This window comes from Cyrtonyx montezumae, unplaced genomic scaffold (assembly GCF_038088225.1).
Source record: "Cyrtonyx montezumae isolate F1298 unplaced genomic scaffold, pur_monq_1.0 scaffold_0, whole genome shotgun sequence".
NCBI lineage: Eukaryota > Metazoa > Chordata > Aves > Galliformes > Odontophoridae > Cyrtonyx > Cyrtonyx montezumae.
In genome coordinates this window covers 49,805,979-49,829,227 of record NW_027071824.1, presented here as the reverse complement: position 1 = coordinate 49,829,227, position 23,249 = coordinate 49,805,979, and the positions used below count along the sequence as shown (strand labels likewise).

At 45.4% G+C, this 23,249-nt stretch overlaps 1 protein-coding gene across 1 annotated transcript; it reads left to right on the top strand.

The window, feature by feature from the left end:
* Positions 1 to 14,389: 14,389 nt before the first annotated feature.
* Positions 14,390 to 17,670, top strand: MARCKS (myristoylated alanine rich protein kinase C substrate). The gene is given in 3 exon segments (XM_065734857.1): positions 14,390 to 14,814; positions 15,677 to 15,901; positions 15,903 to 17,670. Coding segments are annotated over 3 exon segments (846 nt in total). The 5' UTR covers positions 14,390 to 14,715; the 3' UTR covers positions 16,425 to 17,670.
* The last annotated feature ends 5,579 nt before the right edge of the window (positions 17,671 to 23,249 follow it).

Here is a 23,249-nt window from a genome sequence, read left to right as displayed (position 1 = left end):
ATCTTGGGAAGAACAGATCAAAACCTGGAATTGTCATTCTGACTGAAGCCTCAGGAACACTGCATTTATAAGCAGTGAGACTTATATGCAGTGAGTGACTTTGTTCTTGGGATGGGAGGAGGGGTGCTCAAGCAGTGGGCAAATTGAATAGCTGTGCCACGACTCAGTATAAAAGGAGAAGGCAAAAATACACAAGATCTCAAGAGCATATAACAATCAGTACATTCCAAAGCTGAGAATACATCCTAAAATGCTCTTCTGAGAGGTGAACGGCAAGGGAGAGGCTTGAAATTTCTTACAACAGAGAGTAATACAGAGGAAACTGGGATTCCAACATTTACACCACCCTTTTGATAGAGCTGCAGAAAGTGTGTGACATGATGGTACTGCTTGGGAAAAAGAGGTACCGTTTTGGGAGCAACCATGCCCACCTCCCTTCAGATCCATTGCCAAAAATAAAATGTTTAAAAATCTGTTGCCCCTTCTCAATCTCAATTCCATCAGTGCCAAACTCATGTTCCTCCAGCTCCTTAGGAGCAGCTTCCCAAGGCTACTCACTCCTACAGCCAAATACCCTGAGGCTGGTGATCAAATGAAATTGTTCCTTTGGCTTCAACATCCTCAGCCTCCCTAATCTTGCAGCATGTACATCTTTCTATATAATTCTATTTAAAAAGCTCCTAACAAATTCCCAGGCCAAGGAAGCAAAAGGCATGCTACTCTCTCAGAGAGCAATATAAACATAGATAGTGCAGTGGACTTCAGATTCATAAAAATCCAATTTAGAGAAGGTGATTTAGGGGATTGAGGAATATAGAATGAAACTCACAATGTTTTTGCTCTACTGCTGAACCCAGCCTCAGCCTTCCCAGGGACCTCAAGATAACACATTTCATCAATTGCCTGTCTGATTCTGCCTTCCCAAGATGGGGATAAAACTGTTCCTCCCCACTATGATTTTGTGAGGATAAGATCTGCTAATGACCGTGAGGCATTCAGATAGAGCCCTAGAAACAGGGCATAAACTACTGTCCCAGGCAACATTTCTGCCAATATTTTCATTTCCTATGCTGCTTGCCATGCTACTGTGCAGAAGCTTAGCTTCCATTAACATGCTGCATAGGAGTAGCTGTGAGGCTGCATGCTCTGCCTCCACTAATCCTTCTTCCTCTTTCCTTGACTTCCTTTTGTTCATATCAGAGCTGCTGAGATTTTAGACTCAAAGTGCGGTGTTAGCCTCAGGAAAAATAAGTTTTGTACTCCCTTTTTCTGCTGACATTTCGTGTGACCTCCAGGAAATTATTTAGCTCCTTTGTTGTTCATCTGCAAAAAGAGAGCAAAACCATTTTCCAGGTCCAATCTGCCAGTAGAAGACAGTGAGCCCTCCCGGCTGCCTCCTGCTTCAGTTGCAGACAGTGGATCTTGTCTGCAGTCATTGAGCATTGGTATACTCATGATAAGGAAGAGAAGCAGATGACAGATGGTTGCAGTAATGCTAGGCTCCCAGCTGTCCAGAGCAGATCTCCCAGCTTTGAGGTTTTGAAGAGAAAGGTGATGCTTTCCACTCACCTTATTTCTTCTTCCATATGGCTTTGGGCGGTAAAGAGGAGGGCAGCTGCTAGGAATAACAGGAACCTATCCAGGAAGCACAGGACACATGCATCTGCAGAGAGTTTCCTGCTGCCCTGTCCTTCTTCCCATTCCTGTTTGTCTCATCTAATTGGAAATCTCATGCTTGGGGCAACCTACCCATTCATTGATATTTGGCAGGTGGCAGCCACCCTGGGAAGCCTTACTGTGTTACTACTTCTATTCTAATAAATACAACTATTGTTTACAAAGATTTGCAACAGGGTGAGGAGACTGAGACAGCATAGCAGATTCTCCTACAGGACTTTTTGACCTGGTTACAAAACAGTTCTCAGCAAATATCTACAATTTTCATGCATTCGCTGTTACAAATTGCCACTAAAATTAGTTAGAAAGTGACACATTTCATATACTAACCCTGTGGAAACTGCTTGAAAGAGAACAATATCCATCTACCAAAGATTATTAACAAAGCATGGTGCAGCAAAGATGGTGGTGATTTTCTCCTTGTCCTATACATACATTTCTTCAGAAGTTAAGATCTACTAAATACTAAACCATATCTTTGTTAATGAAGTGTACCTTAACATGTGTACTGAATTTACCAAAAATACATTTCAGAAATGTTATCTACAGCTGACATATGTAAACACATACGCTGAGTAAAGCAGAATTAAAGGCAGAACTTAAGTTCTCTTATCGCTCTCTGACTGCAGCAATCTTGAGATATTTGTAAGGATTTGTGTGTGATGAATGGATTTGTGAGTCAATGCATAACATATGTTTTCACATAGATGTACTTGTGTTTTGAAATACAAAGTTTAAAAACACTGTTAGGAAGACTTCCTCAGTATTTAATTGAGTTCACAATCTACCAGCATTTACTAAAAAATAAAACTAAGAAATACTGGGTCTGAATGCTTCTGTTTTATATTCTGTTACTTTTCTTGAAGACTAGTAACTGGTCATTTAAAGCTCGGAGTATCACACTGGTACAGTGCTTGTGAGGAGCTCGAGATGAATTCTGTTCAGTGAAACAAATGGCATTGGAAAGTGTTTACGTATAATGAGGTGTCCAAGTAGCTTAATGCAAAAAGAAAACAAATATGCATACACATAAAAACAAAACCATCAAATGTTCTTTTTTTGACAAATTTGGTGCTATCTCTACATGGCCATTTATGAAGGCTTGAGAAAGAGGAACAATGGCTCACACCAGACCTTGTTTTGAGGCATTATGTTATGATACACCCAGATATACTGCTGGTGAGAATCTCTATTTTCTCCTAACACACAGGGAACTTTTGTTCTATTAATAATTTATATGCCCACTCCCTCAACTCTCCCACCCATGGGCATAAGGCCACCTACTGGGGGCACTGAAACGGAGGTTCCTTTACCAGAGTTTCTGAACAGAACTGCTAGAAACATCTCTGAAGACACATAGCCCACCTTGGAGGTATGCATTTTCTCCAGGCTGAAATGTACTGTCCCAAGCATTTGTCTGACCACAGCAACAAGCTGGAGATCACAGTCTTCTACCACCAGTCTGTTGCAACAGCCAATAAACTTAAATTATGTTTCCCACATTGTTTCACCAGAAAAAAAAATAGACACAAACAAACAAATTCAACAAGACCAAGCACCACGTCCTTCACTTTGCCAAAATAACGCCAGGCAATGCTACAGGCTTGAGGCAGAGAGGCTGGAAGACTGAGTAGAAGAAATGAACCTGGGGATATTGGTTGATGCTTGGCTGAACATGAGTCAGCAGTGTGCCCAGGTGGCCAAGAGGCCAATGGAATCCTGGCTTGTAGCAGAAACAGTGTTGCCAGCTGGAGTAAGGATGTGATCATCCCTCTGTACTCGACACTGGTGAGGCAACACCTTGAGTGCTGTGTTCAGCTTTGGGCCTCTCACTAAAGAAAGACACTGAGACCCTAGAGTGTGTCCAGAGAAGGTCAATGAAACTGGTGAGGGGTCTGGAGCATAAGCCTTCTGAGGAGAGGCTGAGGGAGGTGGGATTGTTCAGTCTGAAGAAGAGGAGGTTCAGGGGTGACCTTTAGGCTCTCTACAACTACTTGAAAGGAGGTTATTTGCTTCAAAATTCAAGCTAACAGTACTAAGAAGAGAAAATGCCCTTTCCTGTGACGGTAAGCAGTACACTGAGCAGCAGGCTGTGCTTGCAGAAGACAGCTCTAAAGGACACTGACACTACAGCATTATGGCACTACTGCAGGGCTGAGCAGCTGTAATTTACTGGTCCCTTCCAGTCCACGGTCAGCTTCAGCCAAACCCTGGATCTTTCTTCAACCCCATCACAAACTGTCCTTATCCAAACTTCCCAATAATCCCTCTGGCCCTTTGCTTGAAAACTTCAGTAGCACAGTAAGATGTTTGTATACCCCAAGACTTTTTTAGTGTAAATATAATTGAAATCTCAAATTTGTTTTCCATAAAAACTTTGCAGACTTGACTCAAAGTTTACTCATTTAACCCAGACATGATTCCATGTTTATTCTGTCTGAATGCAACTTTCTATTTGCAATCAGCACAGGAGTTGCAGCCTGTACTCAGAAGAAGGATGCAAGCATACAGAGCTTGGAAGAAGTTCCCCAAAAGTGAGGTGTTACCTGTTTTCTTTGGGCAGTAAAAACCCAATGGCACATCCAGTAAGAACTGTGACTTTCCCATCATTTTTGGCTTGAGTTTTACCAGCTCTGACTAGAGTGGAGGTGCTTCACGTTTGCTGCTTCCCTGACTGCCAGAACACTGATGGATGCATCTCAAATGCTACTGTATGTACAAACTGTACAAGAATTAAGAATGCAAAAACTTCCTGTGATTATAAATGTTTCATAAAATTCTTATTTAAAGAAAACAGTTTCACCATTTCTCAATACTGTGAGTGCAATATTAGGTTTATAAACATTGAAATGAGCAGATGCTCTATTAGTCTGTTTCAGAATTTTTTCTTTGTACATGAGTGAAAAATTTAAATGAAAATGATGATGAAAGAAACAGTGCTGAACATAGCCATATGAAAAGCAATCTAAAAATCCTGACAGAGCTAAAGAAAAAGAAATGAAAGTGCCCATGATGTATGGTGGGCTAAGAATGAAAGATAAATTGTTCCTTGCATGTGCTGTGTTGAACCAGTTGTTGCTCCAAAGCTCTTTTACAGGCTCTATGCCCACACAGCAAGGGAGCCGCACATACTCCCTGGCAGAGCTGAGTAAGATGCAGAAAAGGGAACTGTGCCCAGAGAAACTGGAGAGCTGCCAAGATTAAAGCACCTCTACAGCTTAAATCTGCACTTTTTATGTCCCTGTGCTGATAAGGCACCACCAGCCCACAGAGGCAGGCCTGACCCCACAGAGCTTGCATACACTAAGTAATTACCAATAAATGCAAAGGGATCCCAAAGAAAAGAAAATGGAAGTCAACATAGTAATCAGGCATTGGTCTGTGCTGGTAGGTGTAGAGGAAGAGTTTTAAGGAAGCATATGAAGGAAGAAAATAATGCTCCTCATAAACTCAAGAGGCAAAACGGCTAAAAGATCATTACTGTCACTTTGAAGATTGAAAACTGGATAGCAGAGGATCTGAGGAAGACGCAAGGTCTCACCACTTGAACATACTGCACATTTTAGGTAGTCAGCATGCCTGAGAGAAGAAAAGGGAGTAACTTAAATAAAAATGAGGAAGCGGGAATGAGAAGCTTGAAGAAAAGAGAACTATAAATTTTGTAGGAATAGCAGCTATAAAAAGGACATTTACATGCTAAGAAGGAAGAAGTAAAGGTTACAATAGAAGATTGCCAAAATAGATCTAAGCCAAATGTAAAATAGTTTCCAGTAACTCAGATTGCTTGTGGGCACACAGGTTGTGGGCTCTTCTGTGTGCTAAGAGGGCACCCAGAGGCAGGAGAGGTATGACAATGTATCCTCCAGTACATTCCCTGGGTCTCACATGCCAACCAGTGGAAAGGAAATTGATTGTGTGGGAAATTACCATCTGCTTTTGTCAATAAAAGAATGTGTGTTGCTTGAGCCTAAACAGATCTAAGCTAGTCTTTTATAGCTGCAAGGAGGAAATGGGAAACCTTACTACAGAGTGAGAAAGTGTAATTTAAAAGGAATAAACAAAAATTACTATGACATAACTTCTTCTGCTCTGTATAGTCTCTAACATAGTACCAGAGAAGTCATGGGAACTTATAAAAGCGGGGGTTCACATTAAACCTATGATTTTCTCAGCTTCCTAGAACTAATTTCATGAACATTATTACAGACATTGTTTTCCTACTTTTCAATGTAATTTGTACTGTACAGGGTGAAAAAAGATCTCTTTCCTATAAACATCTATAGGAGGTGTTTGTATGCCCCATTTACTGAAAGCACGTCACAATCACTGGTGTACTTATTCTTCCAATGCATATGAGGTTGTAGTAATATCCATGTTTCATAAACCATTTAACTGAGGCACAGTCTGAAGTGAGGATAGGTGTAGCTGGAGCCCCAATGAATATGGTGTGTCACACTGAATCACACATCGCCACTACATCACCGAGAGGGAAAGATCCTGGTAGGCACTGTCCAGTTCAAGTCCTCTCCTCACACAAGGCCATCAAGAGCTGCTTTCTGTGTCCAGACAGTTTCTGAGCATCTTCAGTGATGAACACTTCACAATCTTTCCTTGACAACTGAGGTGAAGCAGACATGCGTATACTTCCCCAGATCCTCTTTCTTGCCCTACTCGATGACAAGAGAGATACTTGCTTTTTTCCAGTCCTCAGGATCCTGTCTTGGATTATTACAGCATTTCAAGGACAATCAAGAGTATCCTTGTAGTGATGTCAGGTACTTCCTCAGCTCTCCTGAATACATATCAAAAGATCCCATGGACTTGCACATTGTATTTACTTTAACGTCCCTTACTCTGGTTCTTCTCAATAGATGGTATGTCTTCTTTCCAGACTTCCCCTCTTGTCTCAGAGGCCTGATGTTCCTGAAGGCTGGTTTTACCAGTAAAGACTGAAGCAAAAATATTGAGCACCTAGGCCTTACTGCGTCATTTGCCACAAGGACCCCTGTCCCATTCAGCAGTGGGCTCATGTTTTTCCCAGTCTTCCCTAGCTGATAATGCATGCGGAAGACATTTTTGTCCCTCACCAGAGTCAATCTGAGGTGTGCTTTGGCTTTCCTAGCCCCATCCCTGTACACTCAGACAGAACTTCTACATTCCTCTTGGATCACTTGTACCTGTTTCCATCTATTACACACTTTTTTTTCAAGTCTGTGTTTATTCATGAAGCCTGCCAGTTGCCTTTGCTTGACAATGGCTTGATAGTAGCATGGGAACAAGATGTGTTTAACAGCATAGATATAGAGAGTTCAAGGCAGAAAATTTACATCATCAGTGCAGGGAGTAATATAATCTGTGCATATCTCCATATCTGCTTCCAGCACTCCCATAAGATGTACTACAGATAATGCCCAGCACCCTAGTCCCCAGGGCAGATGTAGCTAAAGCAACTTCCTCCAGTTGTCACAGGGCAGAATTATGAACACAAACATCCCTGTCTTCAACTAGCTCTTTTCCCAATAATCTCTCCTGTCTCTTATTTTGGGCATATGTACCATTCTAAATCAAACAAATGAATTGTAATTGTTAGTCTATTTGTTTTAGCAACCCTTAATTTAATGGCCTGCAGTCTTTGGTCTCATAGCTGTGGTTTCTTGCAATATCAGTTACAGAAATGACCTCTCCATTGCCCCAGTTACTACACATTCAGGAGTCAGTATGCGGATGCAGGAACTTTATACAGCAAATGGCTAAAGCTGCTGTTAGGAAAATAGCTTTAATTACTCATTTCTTACACTAAGATATTGAATCAATCCCCTCAACACAGAGAGTAGTTTGTATTACCCCTTAAACTGGTGGTTCTCGTCCTACTTACCTATATCATCGTAACAATTCGATTTGCTGTATAAGTGAGTTGGACTCTCCTAGTGGTTTGCCCAGAGTTGCCCAACTAACGCACCATGTCTCACCTTAGAGCTCCTCTGTCCTCAGTGCTTCAGAAGTAGCATTCCAAGGCATACACAGGCATGGAGGAGGCCTCTGCCTGGCTTATATACAGAGCAATGATCTCAGCCCTGTAATTCCATGGGCACTGAGCTACCCTGATCATGGAGAAGGTCATATCATGGGGTGAGGTAGGGACCATGGCGCAAAATTTACTCCTGCCCCTGAGTGAACCATGAGGGTGCAAGGCTGCACCAGCTCCACATTGAAAAGAATTAATTATCTGTGAGGCTGAGGGATGAGAGAAAATGAGATTGTGGCTGTGTATTGAAGTCAGAACTGGACCCTGGGTGCCAATTCTTGCTCCAAGAGCTACAAAGTACAAAATGGCAGCATTTTTGTCAGAGCAAAGGCCTAAGGCAAGCCCTCTCCTGGTCCCAGAGAAGTACCCTGAGCAATTAAGCAATTAGACTGCAGAATCATGTTGTTTTGTTTTTGTTTTTTGTTGTTGGTGGTGGTGGTGATTTTTTTTTTTTTTGAGCAATTACTATGTAATTCCTCATTCGAAGGAGCTACTCTTGTTCATTTGCTGAACAGCTTCAGAAAGAGAAAATGAAAACACTTGTGCTCATACTCTCTCACCCTAGAACTTCGAGGGAAAAGCAGGTGGAGATAAATGAAGGGATTACATTTTTTTCCCATTTTTCTTAGGTGGGAATTAAACCCATGTTTCCTGAGCCCCACCACTGAGCTTCTAGATGAAAGGGGACTGCCTCTTAAACTTTCAAAGGGGCTAATGCACCTCACCGCAGGAAAGAGGTCAGTGTGCCTGCTGCTGAGTGAGGGGAAGTACTTCCTAACAGCTCAGCATCTGGAATCTAAGACTCTGAGGCAGGCACAAATGCTTCCTATTTCCTAATTTAGATGGTTTTCTGTATAGCCAGGGAATAACTGACCTCTGATATCAAATCTGTGCCCTTCCAGCACACCTGGCAATATAGATCTCATGCATTTCTGCTAGCTTTTGGGATATACTACACAGTGTTTATTCTGGATACCTGAAGCAAAAGCCTTATTGAGCTATGATTATTAATAATAACAATAACAATAATAGTAATAAACATATACTGTCAGCCTTTTGCACCTTGTGGTTGTGCTGCATTTGTTCATGTACAGTGAGCCACAAAACAAGGCCCAGAATACCAGCCTCCACCTATCAGCAATTTATAGACTGGCACTCGGCTTTCTTCATACATCAAGAGCCCTATGGAGAGGTGAGATATATGACAGGCTGGATATCAGGAAGATTCTTTGCTAGAGGGTGGTCAGGCACTGAACAGACTTCCCAGGGCAGTGGGCAAGGCCCTGAGCTGATGGAGTTCGAGAAGCATCTTGATGCTCTCAGACAGAGTCTGAATTTTGGGTAGTCCTGTGTTTCAGTTTCAGCTCACCTTGTGACATTTCTTAGTGTCATTGTGCATGGTGACAGTCTAATTCACGTTCCCCACTCCCACTCTAGCTGAAATTCATAACTGGGCTGGCTTGTTGACCAAAAATGCTGTAGTTACACATCATTAATTATTAAAGCGCACCTGCTCTTTCAAACAAACATTATGAGGCATCACCTGCTTATCCATCTAATGAATACCTGGTCATAAAGTATTTTTCACTCAGATCAGTCCTCCAGTCAAAATGGAAGGAGGAATAGGAAAATGGAAGTGAAGTTGCAGAGAAAGGGGGATTGTGCAAGGCAATGGTGCTGTTAAAAGCAAATGTCATTTGGACTACAGCTTACCTTTATTCCAAATCAGGTTATCACCTGCATGTCATTGCTTCTGCTTGTCTGGCCACACCAAGAAATACAGAAGCTAAACATGCAGGAAACTGCTACTCCCCCTTCCTCCCCACAAAAGAGAGAGAAAAAGATAGAAAGAGAGAAAGAAGTGAGAGGGGAGCAGTTTTCATCTGGTGTAATTATCTGAAATAGCTTATCATGAGGTCAGCTGAAAGCCAGGGCATACACAATGGAAGGAGTGGAGCAGAAAGGCCAGAACACAGGAATGAAGGGAGCAAAGGACTGATACAGTAGCAACCCAGCCTGGGTGAAACTGCTGGGGAGCGGCAGCCTGAGAAACATCTGTCCCTGGAACTGACAGATGTAAAATGTAACTACCCACTGCATGGCAGCTATTTCGGCTTTTTGCCCATTTATTTCTTGATACAATGGAGCCCTGATGCCAATTTTTTTTGCTTCTGAAATGCAATTCTTAAAAGCAGGAGCAGCACATACCAGGGAGCAGTCACTTTGTGGTGCATTCACACCCTGTGTGGAAGCTGTTGTTTCTTGCAGTGATTGCTCCTGAGAGAGGGCCTTGAGCTATACTGGAGTGGTTTTGCTTGTTAGGATCTAAGGAATTTTTGTTTGGATTGGGTTGGATTCATTGTTGTTTTTTCTTATTCTTGATTTTAGTTTGTGAGTCTTTTACTTTTTTCTTTTTCTTTTTTTTTTTTTTTTTTTTGTATTATTATTATTTTCCCAGCAGTAACCAGCCTTGTTACTGATCCCTGGTTACTTGGTTGGTTGGAAGATATATAAATTTTTATTAGATATGAGAAACACAAACTGCATGGTACCTTTAAAACATACAAGCTGTGTTAAGTTTCCAGCTTCACAGCACACCGGATGTTCAAACGGACTGGATCCTATTTAACAAACATTGTAGAATGCATTAAGTTAATAAAAGCTTGGCAAATATTAGTTAAAAGGCTTATAATGGCTGGGAGTGATGTAAAGGTTAAAAGCATCGTTGATAGCATCGTACCAAGCCCAGATTAAACTTGAAGGAACCAGAATGATGGGTCAGTGAGAAATCTCAGTGCTGGTGAGGACACGACGAAATATTCATTACTTGGGATCAGGATAAGATGCAACTATTCTATAAATCTGCATTTAGCTTCATAACTTGAAATTTTTATATTCTACAGCTCACACAGTCCAATTCTCTCATTATTAGTGCATACAAATTAAAAGAAGGAAGAAGTTTCCTCACTGTCCCAGCCTAACAAGAAAGCAAGAAGTTCTCTTCCTTATGATTATTTTACACTGTTTCTCCTTAATTACAAGCCAGGAGAAGGCTGCAGGGCAAATGGGACACAGGGAATGCTATCTATTGGTAGGATCATTTTGGTGCAGCTGCTGCCTTGACTGGACAGAGAGAAGCTTCTCACGTCTCCGAGATTCCAGCACCTCTCAGGTAGGGCCTGCACAGGAGAGACAAAGCCAGGACCATCAGAACTCATGTGGGGTATCAGGATTCCAGTAAACACTGCGCTCCCACTTACAAAACCGCCCTGAGATTCACTTTCCTTTAAAGGCTTGTCTGGACGAGGATAAAGGTGTATTTAAAAAAAAATAAAGTGTCAGTGAAAAACTTTTAATTAACGTGATTTCAGACCCGCAGTGTTGATGGGGCGTGTTGCATTTTAGTGCACTTGCCAGCAAACGTGTTAAAATACATTTGTGTCCTGTCTACAGGTAGCAAGTTGGGACAAGTTTCTGAAAGTTTCAACATTTAACTGGAATTAAAAGTGCTGACTATGGTACTTTTACCCTGGCTGGGGCTGGGTGTCACAGTTGGCTTTTCTGGGGCTCTGAGAGAGCAGCTGTGAGGCACACAGTATCAGCAAACACTGCGTCACAGGTGAGCAGTCGTAACTCAGAGGCAGTGGCTCTGTGGGTTTACTGGGCAGCACCATTCCAATTTTCCATCAACCCCATCTCAGCCCTCCCACTTCCCAACAGGAGAGAGTAAAACCAATCATGGGCAAAGTGTGCTGCGAGGGGTCATGTGTTGTCAGCACTGCTGACAAGCCAACTTCAGGGGTACAGTGTGCAACTGGAGATCAGGCAGTGGGCTAGGGTGAGGCATGGCCTTTAGTATGGCAATGGGAGGGGAACCCGGAGCCACCCCTTCTCATTCACTTTTGGGCATCTCATAGCTGTCCTTCAGCTGAGGTTCTTAGAAACGTTACCATAGCACAAAGGGAATATAACTACTTGCTGACACAGCTCTTGCAGTAGAAGCCAAAATACAATTACAGTGGAATCATTTTTTCAAACACTCTATCTCTTGAAGACCTGGTACATCACTGGTCCTGCCAGACAAATGCTGCAAGATGGTCCTTGTTGGGTCCCTTCCAACTCGGGATATTCTATGAGCCAGTGACCTTTTTGTGTGGAAGCCGCCGCAGCACAATGGTGTGATCCACACTCATATTTCATTAGTCCTTTTGCAATACACCAGTCAGGGTGGAGGTTTGTTGGCAGCATTCTACTGCTTTCCCCCCCCCACCACCCTTTTTTTCCCCCTTTGGAAGGAGATGAAAAGATCAAGAACTTAAGCAAAGTGCAAGATTAAGAATGAGGAATCTCCCCTGCAGCGTAACTGTTCTTGCTGGGGTCCTAAAGGTGTGGTGTGACAGCGAGCAGCCCAGTGGCTGGGCCATGAGCAAGCCACGGGGTTACATCTGGTGGTGGCACCTCACATCGAGGGGTCTCTGCTAGAACACAGCTGTCTGGATTGCGATGCACCGGGACTGACAGAAAGTGTGCAGTTATTCCAGGCTTCTTGTTCGTCCACTCCAGAGAACAACTGGAGGATCTGAGAGTCCAGAATAATATCAAACAAAATCTTTCCATCTTATTTCTTTTTTCTTTCAAAGTTGTAAAACATTGAAACGGTTGAAAACGACGATTTTGCAAAGCATATTGCTGCCAAAACTCCCACAGCCGCTCTGTGCAATCTTTCAGTGCCACCGCTCTGAGATCCATACGTTGCTACGGCAGAAAGGGAACTCGCGGATGCCCACGCAGGTGAAATCCCGGTGCAGGTGGACGGACTGGTGGCTTCTGATGCTGGCTGTGAAGTCCTGGCACGGTCTTCAAGGTGTTCTCCGTGAGCTGGTATCTTGACTAGCGTGGATAAAATAATTATATGGAAAAATAAAGCGACGATCCAAATGAAGAGGGAGCAGAGCAAGCTCCGAGCTCGGAGCTCCCTCGGGAAGCGGCTCACGAAGACCTCCGCCTCTCCTCGCCCCTCGGTCGCGCAAACGCTCGCCGAGCACCCGCCGCGCCCCTGCCGCCTTCCCCGGGAGGGCGTGTCCGGGCGGGGGGGGTCCGGCTGCCTCCACGACCCCGTTCCCACCCGCCAGAGGCCGCAGGTGACGCCGCCCGCGGGAGGCGGCTCCGGACCGTGCCGTGGAGACCGCCCCGGGACCGGGGAAGCCCCGGGGCGCGGCGGCCCCTCCGCCCCTCCCCGCGGAGGGCTCGGGCACGCGTGGGTTCCCCGCGGGGGCCGCTCGTCTCTGCTCGGCCGAGACAAAGGGAGCGGCTGGCAGCGGTGGGGCCGGGCAGGGGGCGATGCGCAATGGCAGATGCTTCATTTTTCTCGAAAAAAAAAACCCAAACAAAACACCTAGAAAAACATTTTTTAAAAAAGCCACACACACACAAAAACCACTAACCCCAACCCTTAATATTTCCTGGACCGATTTCCTGCAAATCACTGCTGCGGGGACGCGGCGGTCACACAAAGCCCCTCGGCCCCGGGCGATCAGCAAGGGGAGGGAGGTGGGCGGCGTGGCCGAGCGTCTCCGCTCCGCAGCCCTTCGATATGAGAATCGCTTCTCTCTCCGCGCTTATAAGCAGCGGGCGTGCGGGGAGCGATGAGGCGAACGTTTGGGAAGGGCCGGTCTGACGCTCTACTGCTGCAAACGGAGGGGGCACCGGGGGGTGTATGAGTGGAGGGGGGGGGGCGGGGGAGGTGGTCGGAGAAGCGTTTCCCGGCGCGGAACGGAGCGCTTCCCCGAGAGGAGGAATCGGTGGGAGCTGTCTCGACCGCCAGCGCCCGAGGGGAGCGCCCCGGCTCCGGCACCGCGGCACCTCCCGCTGACTGCGCGCCCGCTGCTCCGGCGCGGAAACGCGGGGCTGGAAGTGGGTCACCGTCGCGGAAAATACTTTGAAAACACAACTCGGGGATAATCAGACAGCAGGGTTTAATTAGGGCCGCGGGCGGATCGCCGCGTATTTTATTCCGAACCCGTATCGCGCGGGGGAGGGGATGGGGGGGAAGAGGGGGCGGCCGCTGCCCGGCCACATCTGGCCTACAGACCCACTCCCTTCGCCTCGTGATCGCGTTTGGCGAAACCCGATCTACGTGGTTCAAATACCTTCCAAATTGGAGGCGATTTTACAATCGCGACCAATTAAACCTAGGGAAGAAAAGGAGGAAAAAAATATATATTATAATAATGAAATAAATAAAATCTCCTCCTTCCCGCTCTCCCCCCCTCCCCACACACTATCTGTTGCTCTCACGGCGGCAGCGGGTGGGGGCGGGCGGACGGGCTCCCACTCGCGCTCCCCGCACGCCCCGCGCACCATTGTCCCTGCCCGCCCGCCCCGCTTTATTTGGGTGTTTTGTTCGCTCCCCGGCGCGGAGGAGCTCCGCGCGCCCGCCCGCGCCGGAGCGGCACATTCATTATCGGCCGGGGGCTGATTTCAAACCGCTGCCATCGCGGCTCCATTGTTCGCCGGGCGGCCAGGCCCCGCCCCCCTTTGTGTGGCGCGGCGGCGATTGGCCGGCGCCGGGCGGAGGGCTGCCGTCACCGCTCGGGAAGCCCATTCATCTGTGCACTTGGGCGTTGGACTCCGCATCTTATTAGCAACCAGGGAGATTTCTCCATTTTCTCCTTGTCTACAGTACGGCTACAAATCTGGGATTTTTTATTACTTCTTTTTACTAAACTTGGGCTCTTTTTTTTTTTTTTTGCTCGACTTTTTTCCTCCCTTTTTTTTCCCCTCCCTCCTGTGCTGCTGCTGCTGCTTTTTTTTTTTTTTTGATCTCTTCAACTTTAAATTTTTTTAAAAGGAGTGCATTATAATCGGTTCTGTTCTCTCTTCTCTTTTTTTTTCCCCCTCTGGTGTGTGTGTGTGTCGCTGCCGCTGCCGGTCGCCCGCTATTTATACCGACTCGACGCTCTTTGTTTCCCCTCCTTTTGGATCTGTTGAGTTTCTTTGTTGAATAAGCCAGCATGGGTGCCCAGTTCTCCAAGACAGCTGCGAAGGGCGAAGCCGCCGCCGAGAAGCCCGGGGAAGCGGTGGCCGCGTCTCCCTCCAAGGCGAATGGACAGGTAAAAAAAAAACAAAAAAAAAAAACCAAACGAAACAAACGAAAAAAAAACCAAATGATTCCGAAAGATTAAACCTACTCCTTTTTTTAAGCCGACTTGGACGGACTCTCTTTTGCATCCTGTCTTAATTCCTCTTCCTTTGATACCCGGGTGGCACGTTCAATGGAGAATACGGGCAATCCTTTTATCTTTGCGACTCAAGGCAAAGGAATCCTTTCTTTATTTTTTAAATACGGGTTTGGCTTTGAGCGATTCTTTCTTTGAATGATTATCTTTCCTGCGTCGGGGAGGTGGGGGGAGGGGGTCCATTTTTTAATTTTATTACTGTTTTTCGTAAAGAAAGACAAATCCCTCGTGTATTGCGTGCGTCCCGATGGCTTCTAAACGGAAGGACCTTATATCGCTCGGCTTTTCCGCCCGCTTCACCTCCTTCCGACGGCGCCGGGCGATGGGCGCGATGCCTCTGCGGGTGGACGCGCGGTGCCGTCGGGGCCGGGTCCCCCGCCGCACTCCGCCCGGCTGTCGGGCTGCCCCCAGCCTCGCTGGTGGGCGCCCGCACCATGCAAATGGGGCGGGGGGGCGGCCGGCGGAGGGGACAACGCGCGGGGCCGGGGCCGGGGCCGGGGCCGGGCGAGCTTTGTTCGCTTCGCCTCGCCATCCCCCGCCCCGCGCCGCGGCGGCGGCCGGACGGGGCGCGCCGGGGGCGGGGGTGCGCGGCCGCCCTCCGCGGCGTGGAGCCGCGGCGCCCCCTCGCGGCCGTCCCGCGGAGCGACCCGCCCGCTGGGGGGAGCGCCCGGTGCGGGGCGGCGGAGGGCGGCCGGGCGCTCGGGGCTGCCCCGGTAACGCGGTCGCTGTCTTGCAGGAAAACGGCCACGTGAAGGTGAACGGCGACGCCTCCCCCGCAGCGGCGGAGGCGGGCAAGGAGGAGGTGCAGGCCAACGGCAGCGCGCCCGCCGAGGAGACGGGCAAGGAGGAGGCGGCATCGTCGGAGCCCGCCTCCGAGAAGGAGGCGGCCGAGGCGGAAAGCACCGAGCCGGCCTCCCCGGCGGAGGGAGAAGCCTCCCCCAAGACTGAGGAGGGCGCGACCCCCCTCGTCCAGCAGCGAGACCCCGAAAAAAAAAAAGAAGCGCTTTTCCTTCAAGAAGTCCTTTAAGCTGAGCGGCTTCTCCTTCAAAAAGAACAAAAAGGAGGCCGGCGAGGGGGCAGAGAGCGAGGCCGCCGCCGCCGCGCCCGAGGGCGGCAAGGAGGAGGCGGCAGCGGCTCCTGAGGCGGCCGGCGGCGAGGAGGGCAAAGCCGCGGCCGAGGACGCCAGCGCGGCGGCCGCCGCCGGCAGCGCCGAGGCGGCGAAGGAGGAGGCGGGGGACTCGCAGGAGGCCAAATCGGACGAGGCCGCCCCCGAGAAAGCGGCGGGAGAGGAGACTCCGGCGGCCGAAGAGCAGCAGCAGCAGCAGCAGGAGAAGGCGGCGGAGGAGAACGCCGCCGCAGCCACGAGCGAGGCGGGCAGCGGAGAGCAGCAGGAGGCGGCCCCCGCGGAGGAGCCGGCGGCGGCGGCACGGCAGGAGGCCCCGTCCGAGAGCAGTCCGGATGGCCCCGCCGAAGCGGCGGAGTAAAAGCCGCCGCCGACCCGCGCCGACGAACTTTTCTCCCCCCCCCCCCCTCCCCCTCCCCAGTTTGTTTGTTGGAGTGGTGCCAGGTACTGGTTTCGGAGAACTTGTCTACAACCAGGGATTGATTTAAAAGATGTTCTCGTTTCTTTTTTTTCTCTCCCCGCAGATTTCCCATCTCAAATCATTCTGTTACCACCATTCCAACGGGCGAAGGAGGGCCTCGCCGCCTCCCTCCGCCTCCTTCCTTCTTTCCTTTTATTTTTTTTATTTTGGCATCAGTATTAATGTTTTTTCCGGTTTTTTTTTTCCTTTTTTTTTTTTTTTTTGCATACTTTGCATCTTTATTAGAAATGTAAACTTTCTTTGTCAGTCTGGACACGCCCATATATGAAGGAGATGGGTGGGTCGATAAGGGATCTCGATGAAGTGATAGGGGCCACAGTGGGGGATCCGTGGCACGTCCATTGCCAAGAACCGTGCCACGAGATGTGATGTGAGGGGTTAGTCTTTTTTTAAAAGAAAGTTATTACGATGTATTTTGTGAGGCAGATGTTCTATAAGGTTTACAACACTACAAGTCTTGATTAAGAAGGAAAGGAAAAAAAAAATCAATACCCAGATAAAGAGATCATAGTCTTAGGAATTCATTTAAACCATAGGAACTTTTCACTTATCTCATGTTAGCTGTATCAGTCAGTGATTAAGTAGAAATACAAGTTGTATAGGCTTTATTGTTTATTGCTGGTTTATGACCTTAATAAAGTGTAATTATGTATTACCAGCAGGGTGTTTTTAACTGTGACTATTGTATAAAAACAAATCTTGATATCCAGAAGCACATGAAGTTTGCAACTCTTTCCACCCTGCCCATTTTTGTAAAACTGCAGTCATCTTGGACCTTTTAAACACAAATTTTAAACTCAACCAAGCTGTGATAAGTGGAATGGTTACTGTTTATACTGTGGTATGTTTTTGATTACAGCAGACGACGCTTTCTTTTCCAGTTGTCTTTGAAAATAAAGGAAAACTCTTCAGATGCAATGTTTTTTTTTTATTTTGTTTTTTATTTTTTTTTGTGTAGCATCTTGTCTATCATGTTTTTGTAAATACTGGAGAAGCTTTGACCAATTTGACTTAGAGATGGAATGTAACTTTGCTTACAAAAATTGCTATTAAACTCCTGCTTAAGGTGTTCTAATTTTCTGTGAGCACACTAAAAGCGAAAAATAAATGTGAATAAAATGTATAATTTGGTTGTGTTTCTTTCATGGATACTCTGGTAACTCAAATGGGCTGGTATTGCCTAAATTTGTAGACAGAAAGAGGTGCTGCGTGCTGTTGGCGCAGGCCGTGAAAGCTGCCTTCCTAATCCCAGGCTCTGTAAGGCTGTGCTTACAGCAGTGGGCTGGGTAAGTGGCAGCTTTGCCCGATTTGAAAGGAGGACTGGAAGGCAGGCTGAGCACGCGCAGCGTGTGATGTTGCTGTCCAGGCTCCATCTTGCTTTAAGACCAGAGGTATCCAGCACGTGAGATTCTTGCCTCTCGAGGAAAATGAGATGTAATTGGAATTGCTTAGTGTGGGGCGCTGGTTTATTTTTGTGTGCTGAGTTGCCTGAAAATTAAGCTCTTGGACAGATGTCCCTGTTTATGTCTTAGTATGCTGTCCCTACTTAGGTACCTAGACGATTAGCTCAAAAACGTTAGCCTGGAGGGAGAAAAGGGGGTATTAACACTGCCATTCTGCTCAAGGTAATTAAAAGCAATATTTTCTCTCTTTTTTTTTTTTTTTCCTCAAGTGCTACTCCCAACTGCAGGTGAGTTACAGAGCAAATTTTGAAATCTGTCTATAAAAATAATCACTTGGTGCTTGCCTTTAATTGTTAGGCTTTTTTGGCTAATATCCAGCATTTTGCTCAGGGCATATTAATGCCTTAATAAAACAGTGGGCTTATGTAGGAAAAGCAGTAGTGGTATTTGGAGGGTGGAAATTGATTCAAGAAAGTGTTGCTTCTACATTTATAGGAGAAAGTTTAGTGTTACACTTATTTGCTTCCACCTAAATTTTCGGCGGAAACTCTTTGGAAGCAATTATGATTCATTTTATGAGAAAATGGCACGTTAGCACCTTGTTCCCTAAAGAACAAAGCCTAAATTGAATGAAGTATTGTAGATTTCCTGCTGAATGCATACTTCTATTTTTTTTCCTTTTTTTTTTCTTTTTTTTTTTTTTTTAATTCAGCTGTCTACCATTTTAACTTTGGCTTGTATGTACTCTAGTTGCCCTGGTATCTCTCTATAGCTTTAGAAATGTATTGAAACTATGCTATAATTGCTGAGGGACGAAAATAAATGGATGTAAAACAAGATCCTCCACACCAGTGTCATTCTTGGAGTACATGTGTTTGAAGTCTAGTGCATAACTGCTTTGCTAAGGGGTTTTTATAACATGGCTGTAAAAACCTGTTCTAAGACGCATGATGTCTTGGCCATAGAGTCAATGTCTCTTTTTAATAAATATATATATTTAAATCCAAGGATTCTTAAAGCGAAGTCTGAATTTCTTCTTTATATATATATATATATGTATTTTAACTCTTTCGTCAAAATATATGTGTAGAAATGAAGAAAATAATTGCTAGTAAAGTTCTTTTCCAGGTTTATCTGAACATGCTCTGCTGCGACCTCTGTGTTGGTTCCTTCCCAAGCTGGTACTGTGTCCTGAACTGCTTCCAGTTCCTGGAGGTGTGGAATGGTTTCTACTGCAGCAGCCAGGCTCCTTGGCTGGGACTTTGTAATTCCCTAACATGGCTTGACCTGCAATTGCTTTCCAGATCTAATAACCATAACAGTTTCAGAAACAAGTCCTAAGAAGATCAGTTCCTTGGTGTGCTGTTCTGCTCGCAGCAGACCAGCGCATGTTAGGATGGGATTCCAACAATGCTGCTTTTCAACCATGCAGTTGAAGAAGATGAGAATCAGTGTGGTTCTGGAATGGTGGGAATGGAGGAGCTTTGTGCTCCGGCAGAAGAATTGTGCCACAGCATCGCTGAGGGGCTGTCTGCTCGCTCTCACAGAACATGGGAGTGTTGTACAATATCCTCATTATGCTTGAGGAAAATAATCAGGCTGGATATCCATTGCTGGAGACATGGTTAGTCTTACCAATAAAGTTTTGTGCCTTTTTATTACTACATTACAAGCTGTTGCACCTTGGTGAAAATGCTAAGCACAGTAAGCATAATTTCAACAAATTCAGAATCCAAATGCATTTGACTTTAAAAAGTGTGATTTCAAGCTGATTTGCCTGTCTTGTGGGCTGTCAGGGTTCTTTTGAAGCAGAGCATTATGCTTTCTGTGAACAAGGTAGCTTCTGTTGTGTTGGAACAATGACATAATTTTAGGTAAAACATTGAAATCTCATTTTACCTGAATCAGCACTCAGGAGAGTTTCTCATTTTATGTTTATTTCCTTAGACAGAGGCACCTATCTTCCTTGTTCAAGTTCAAAACTTGGTTGTACAAAAGTCCTTTCAGACTCTACGCCTATCTTACTAAAATCTACACTTGATTTCAGACTCTCCAAATTGCAGTGTCTGACCTCAAGTACTTGAGTTTTGTATCTGGTCCTGAGAGTTATAAAAGAGAAACTGTAGAAACCTTGCTTTCAGGCAAGGAAACAAGGAGAGGAAAATAAAAAAATACGAAGGGGGTAAGATGTCAAGTGTGGGCTTCGGCTTCTCCTTGGGGAGAGCTCATGTTCCTGCCTGTGTGTGCAAGTGCTGTGTAAGAACCAAGCGTCTCCATACCAAGTTCTGATTCCACTAAGAATCCCACTGATGGCACTTGATGCAATGTTGAACATAGGAGTGGTTCTGTGAGGGAGCATTCTATTTTGAGAACATTTCTTGGTATCTAGTAGTGCTCAAAACAGCTAACTCTTGAACAGAAGATTAGATGAAGGTCAAAGATTTCCATCTGCTTGCTTTGTTTTGTTCTTATTTTTTTCTCTAGGTTGCGAGGCCTTTTGTGTCTCTTTTTAAAATAAAACCTAGCATAATTCGTGTTCCAGTTGGAAAGTGTAATACCAATTAATGGTTTTCTGTGAAATCAGTCCTGTGAATTTAGTATTTATACTATTTGTGTGGGAAAAGTGTGGTATAAGGCCATCGTTTGTGGTACCTAACTCATTTCAGTGTTAGGTTTTGGTTTTAATGGTGTTCTTCATGATGGTGCAGTATGTCTGCTGGCAGCCTGCTTCCAGGCCGTGACAGCTGTTCCGTGCTCGGGTCACTGGTGTGGAACGAAGCAGGTAGTTTTCTTCCTGAAGTAAACAGCAAGTGTAAATAGTAAATTGTGGTTTTAACGTGCTGTTGGCAAAGAGGTTAATTTGCCCTCTCTACAATGGAGAGGACCTCAGCTAATTGATGATGAATGGGAACTGTTGCAATTGCAACTGAATCCAACTGGGCAGAGAAAAGCAGGCTCAGCAGCCTGGTAATACTTGGATAAAGGAAAGGAGGAGATGCTGCAGTACATAGTTATGGAAAGTCCCCATTAGCTTGGGGTTCTGTGCTTCTAAGGCCTGCTGCCAGCCCCTCTGCTAAGGCAGATTCACTACAGCAGAACACACAGGAAAGCCTCCAGGCAGGTTTTGAATATCTTCAGAGAAGGAGATTCCACAACCACTCCGGGCAGCCTGTTCAGTGCTCTGAAGCATGGAAGCACAAGACTCTGCTTTTGAACACCTCTATCTTAGGATACGGGTGTTATCTGGCAGGCGTGATGTAAAGCTTCAGTTAATATCTGCAGAATGTTTTGAAGTCTTAAAAGGAGGACCACAAATAAATACTATTTATACGTCTTTACCTCTAGTCTTCGTTACAGGATAACGTCTGTCCAGAACAGAACTACAAAGATCCAGATGAAAGAAGACATTGCTGCTTACAGTTAGAAAGACCCAAATAAGATATGGGGAATATAAGCTCTTAAAGCTGTGATGGATTTAGATAAAGAGGCAAAATCATTGTTCAGTGAAAATAGGCGTGTCTTTGTGGATCTGGAGTTTTTGTTTGTTTATGTTTTGTTCTTTTGTTTTTGAAGTATAGAACCAGTGGGCGATTTTCCTAGGAGAAAACTGAAGTACAGAGATGGAGTGTTTAAAACACCCAATGCCATTCCCATTCCAAAACTGGAAGTACAGGGAACAGTTACTTGCGTTGTACACCTTGTTGCTGTCAAGTGGGTAAGTGTTCCAGGACTTGGGAGTCTTAGCTAAATTCTTGTGTTTGTGTATGCGATAACTTGTGGTAGAAGAAGGCTTGAAAGATACTATTCTGAGCCAATCAGTGATGCTTTCTGAACTTCTTTCCAGTGCCACAGCTCACACTGTTGGTAATGAGGAAGGGATACCATCCAGAGAGACCTGGACAGGCTTGAAAAGTGGATCCACAAGAACTTGATGAGATTCAACAAGGACAAGTGCAAGGCAGACTTAGGTTTGGTGTTAGGAAGTAAGTTTTCACTCAAAGAGCAGTGAGGCACTGCCACAGTATGCCCAGAGAAGCTGTGAATGCCCTGTTCCTGGAGGCACTCAGGGCCAGGCTGGATTGGGCGCTGGGCAGCCCTGCCCATGGCAGGAGGTTGGGACTGAATGGGCTTTAAGGTCCCTTCCCACCCAAGCCATTCTTTGTCTCTGTTTGATAGTTGCTCTTAGAAGAGACCACTGTAACCAGAGATTAATTTTTAGGTACAGTGCAAACAGAAGTTATCCAAACAAGGCTGTCTCCTGAATTTCCCAGTTTAGTTTCCAAAAGAGACAGAGAAAATAAGGTAGCTATGGATCTCTTGTACGGAAATCATACTTCCTAAGTAGCTGCAGTAGTGGCAAGAAGTGACTTGCTAGCCCTTTTTGGATTAGTTCTCTTTCTGGAACTTGGTATGTAGACCCACCCGAATATTTTAAATTAATTTGATAACACAAAAGCCATGCTTGCAAGAGTGACCTGCTATTCAAAGGAAACAAACTCCATTGTGGAGCTGTTGGTAACAAGCTTCTCATTGGAGAAGAGCCCTTCTGGACCAGCAAGTGAAGACCTGCACAGATAGGGCCTTTATAAAAGGAAAGTGAGGGAAAAAAGAAAACATGCAAACAAAAAATACCGCCACCAAAAAAAACCCAAAATAAACAAAACCAGAAACAGATAAACAAGAAACAACAATGAAAAAAAACACTCCCAAAATAAAACTTCATGAACTAAATTATTTTTTTTTCCTGACTCTCTGGAGCTAGCTGTCATAGGTGTGAAAAACTCCACCTTCTGTCTTTAAAAAATGTGATTTCATTATAAGAGATACTGTCTCCACTGGAGTGCAAAGCCAAGCCCATTTTTGAAAACCACTGAGGAAACAGAATCCAAAATTGATTAAGGTAACATTTTTGAGGAATGAATCATTAAGCCAGTCACAAGCCTTACACTGTGGTTTGGGAACCTGTTAAAGCAAGTTTACAAGATGCTGTACCTCTGAGGAGAGCAAATATTTTCCATTTTGATAATGAAAAAATGACAGAAATCATTCATGGGGTGATACTTAAAATCCTTGAAGGAATATGATCCCTCCTCCCCTCCTCCTCCCCCCCCCCCCACCCCCAGTTTTACTTTTGCATACCTTACCCATGTATTTATTTTCTAATGAATATCAGGCAAGAAAACGTTAAAACAGTGGAGAGATTAATACTTGCAAAAATTCTCTGAGCCTATTTCCCGAGTGTATTTATTTAGGTTTATTTGAATTCTTTTTTAATAATTTATTCTGCTGTTGGAAGAATGGA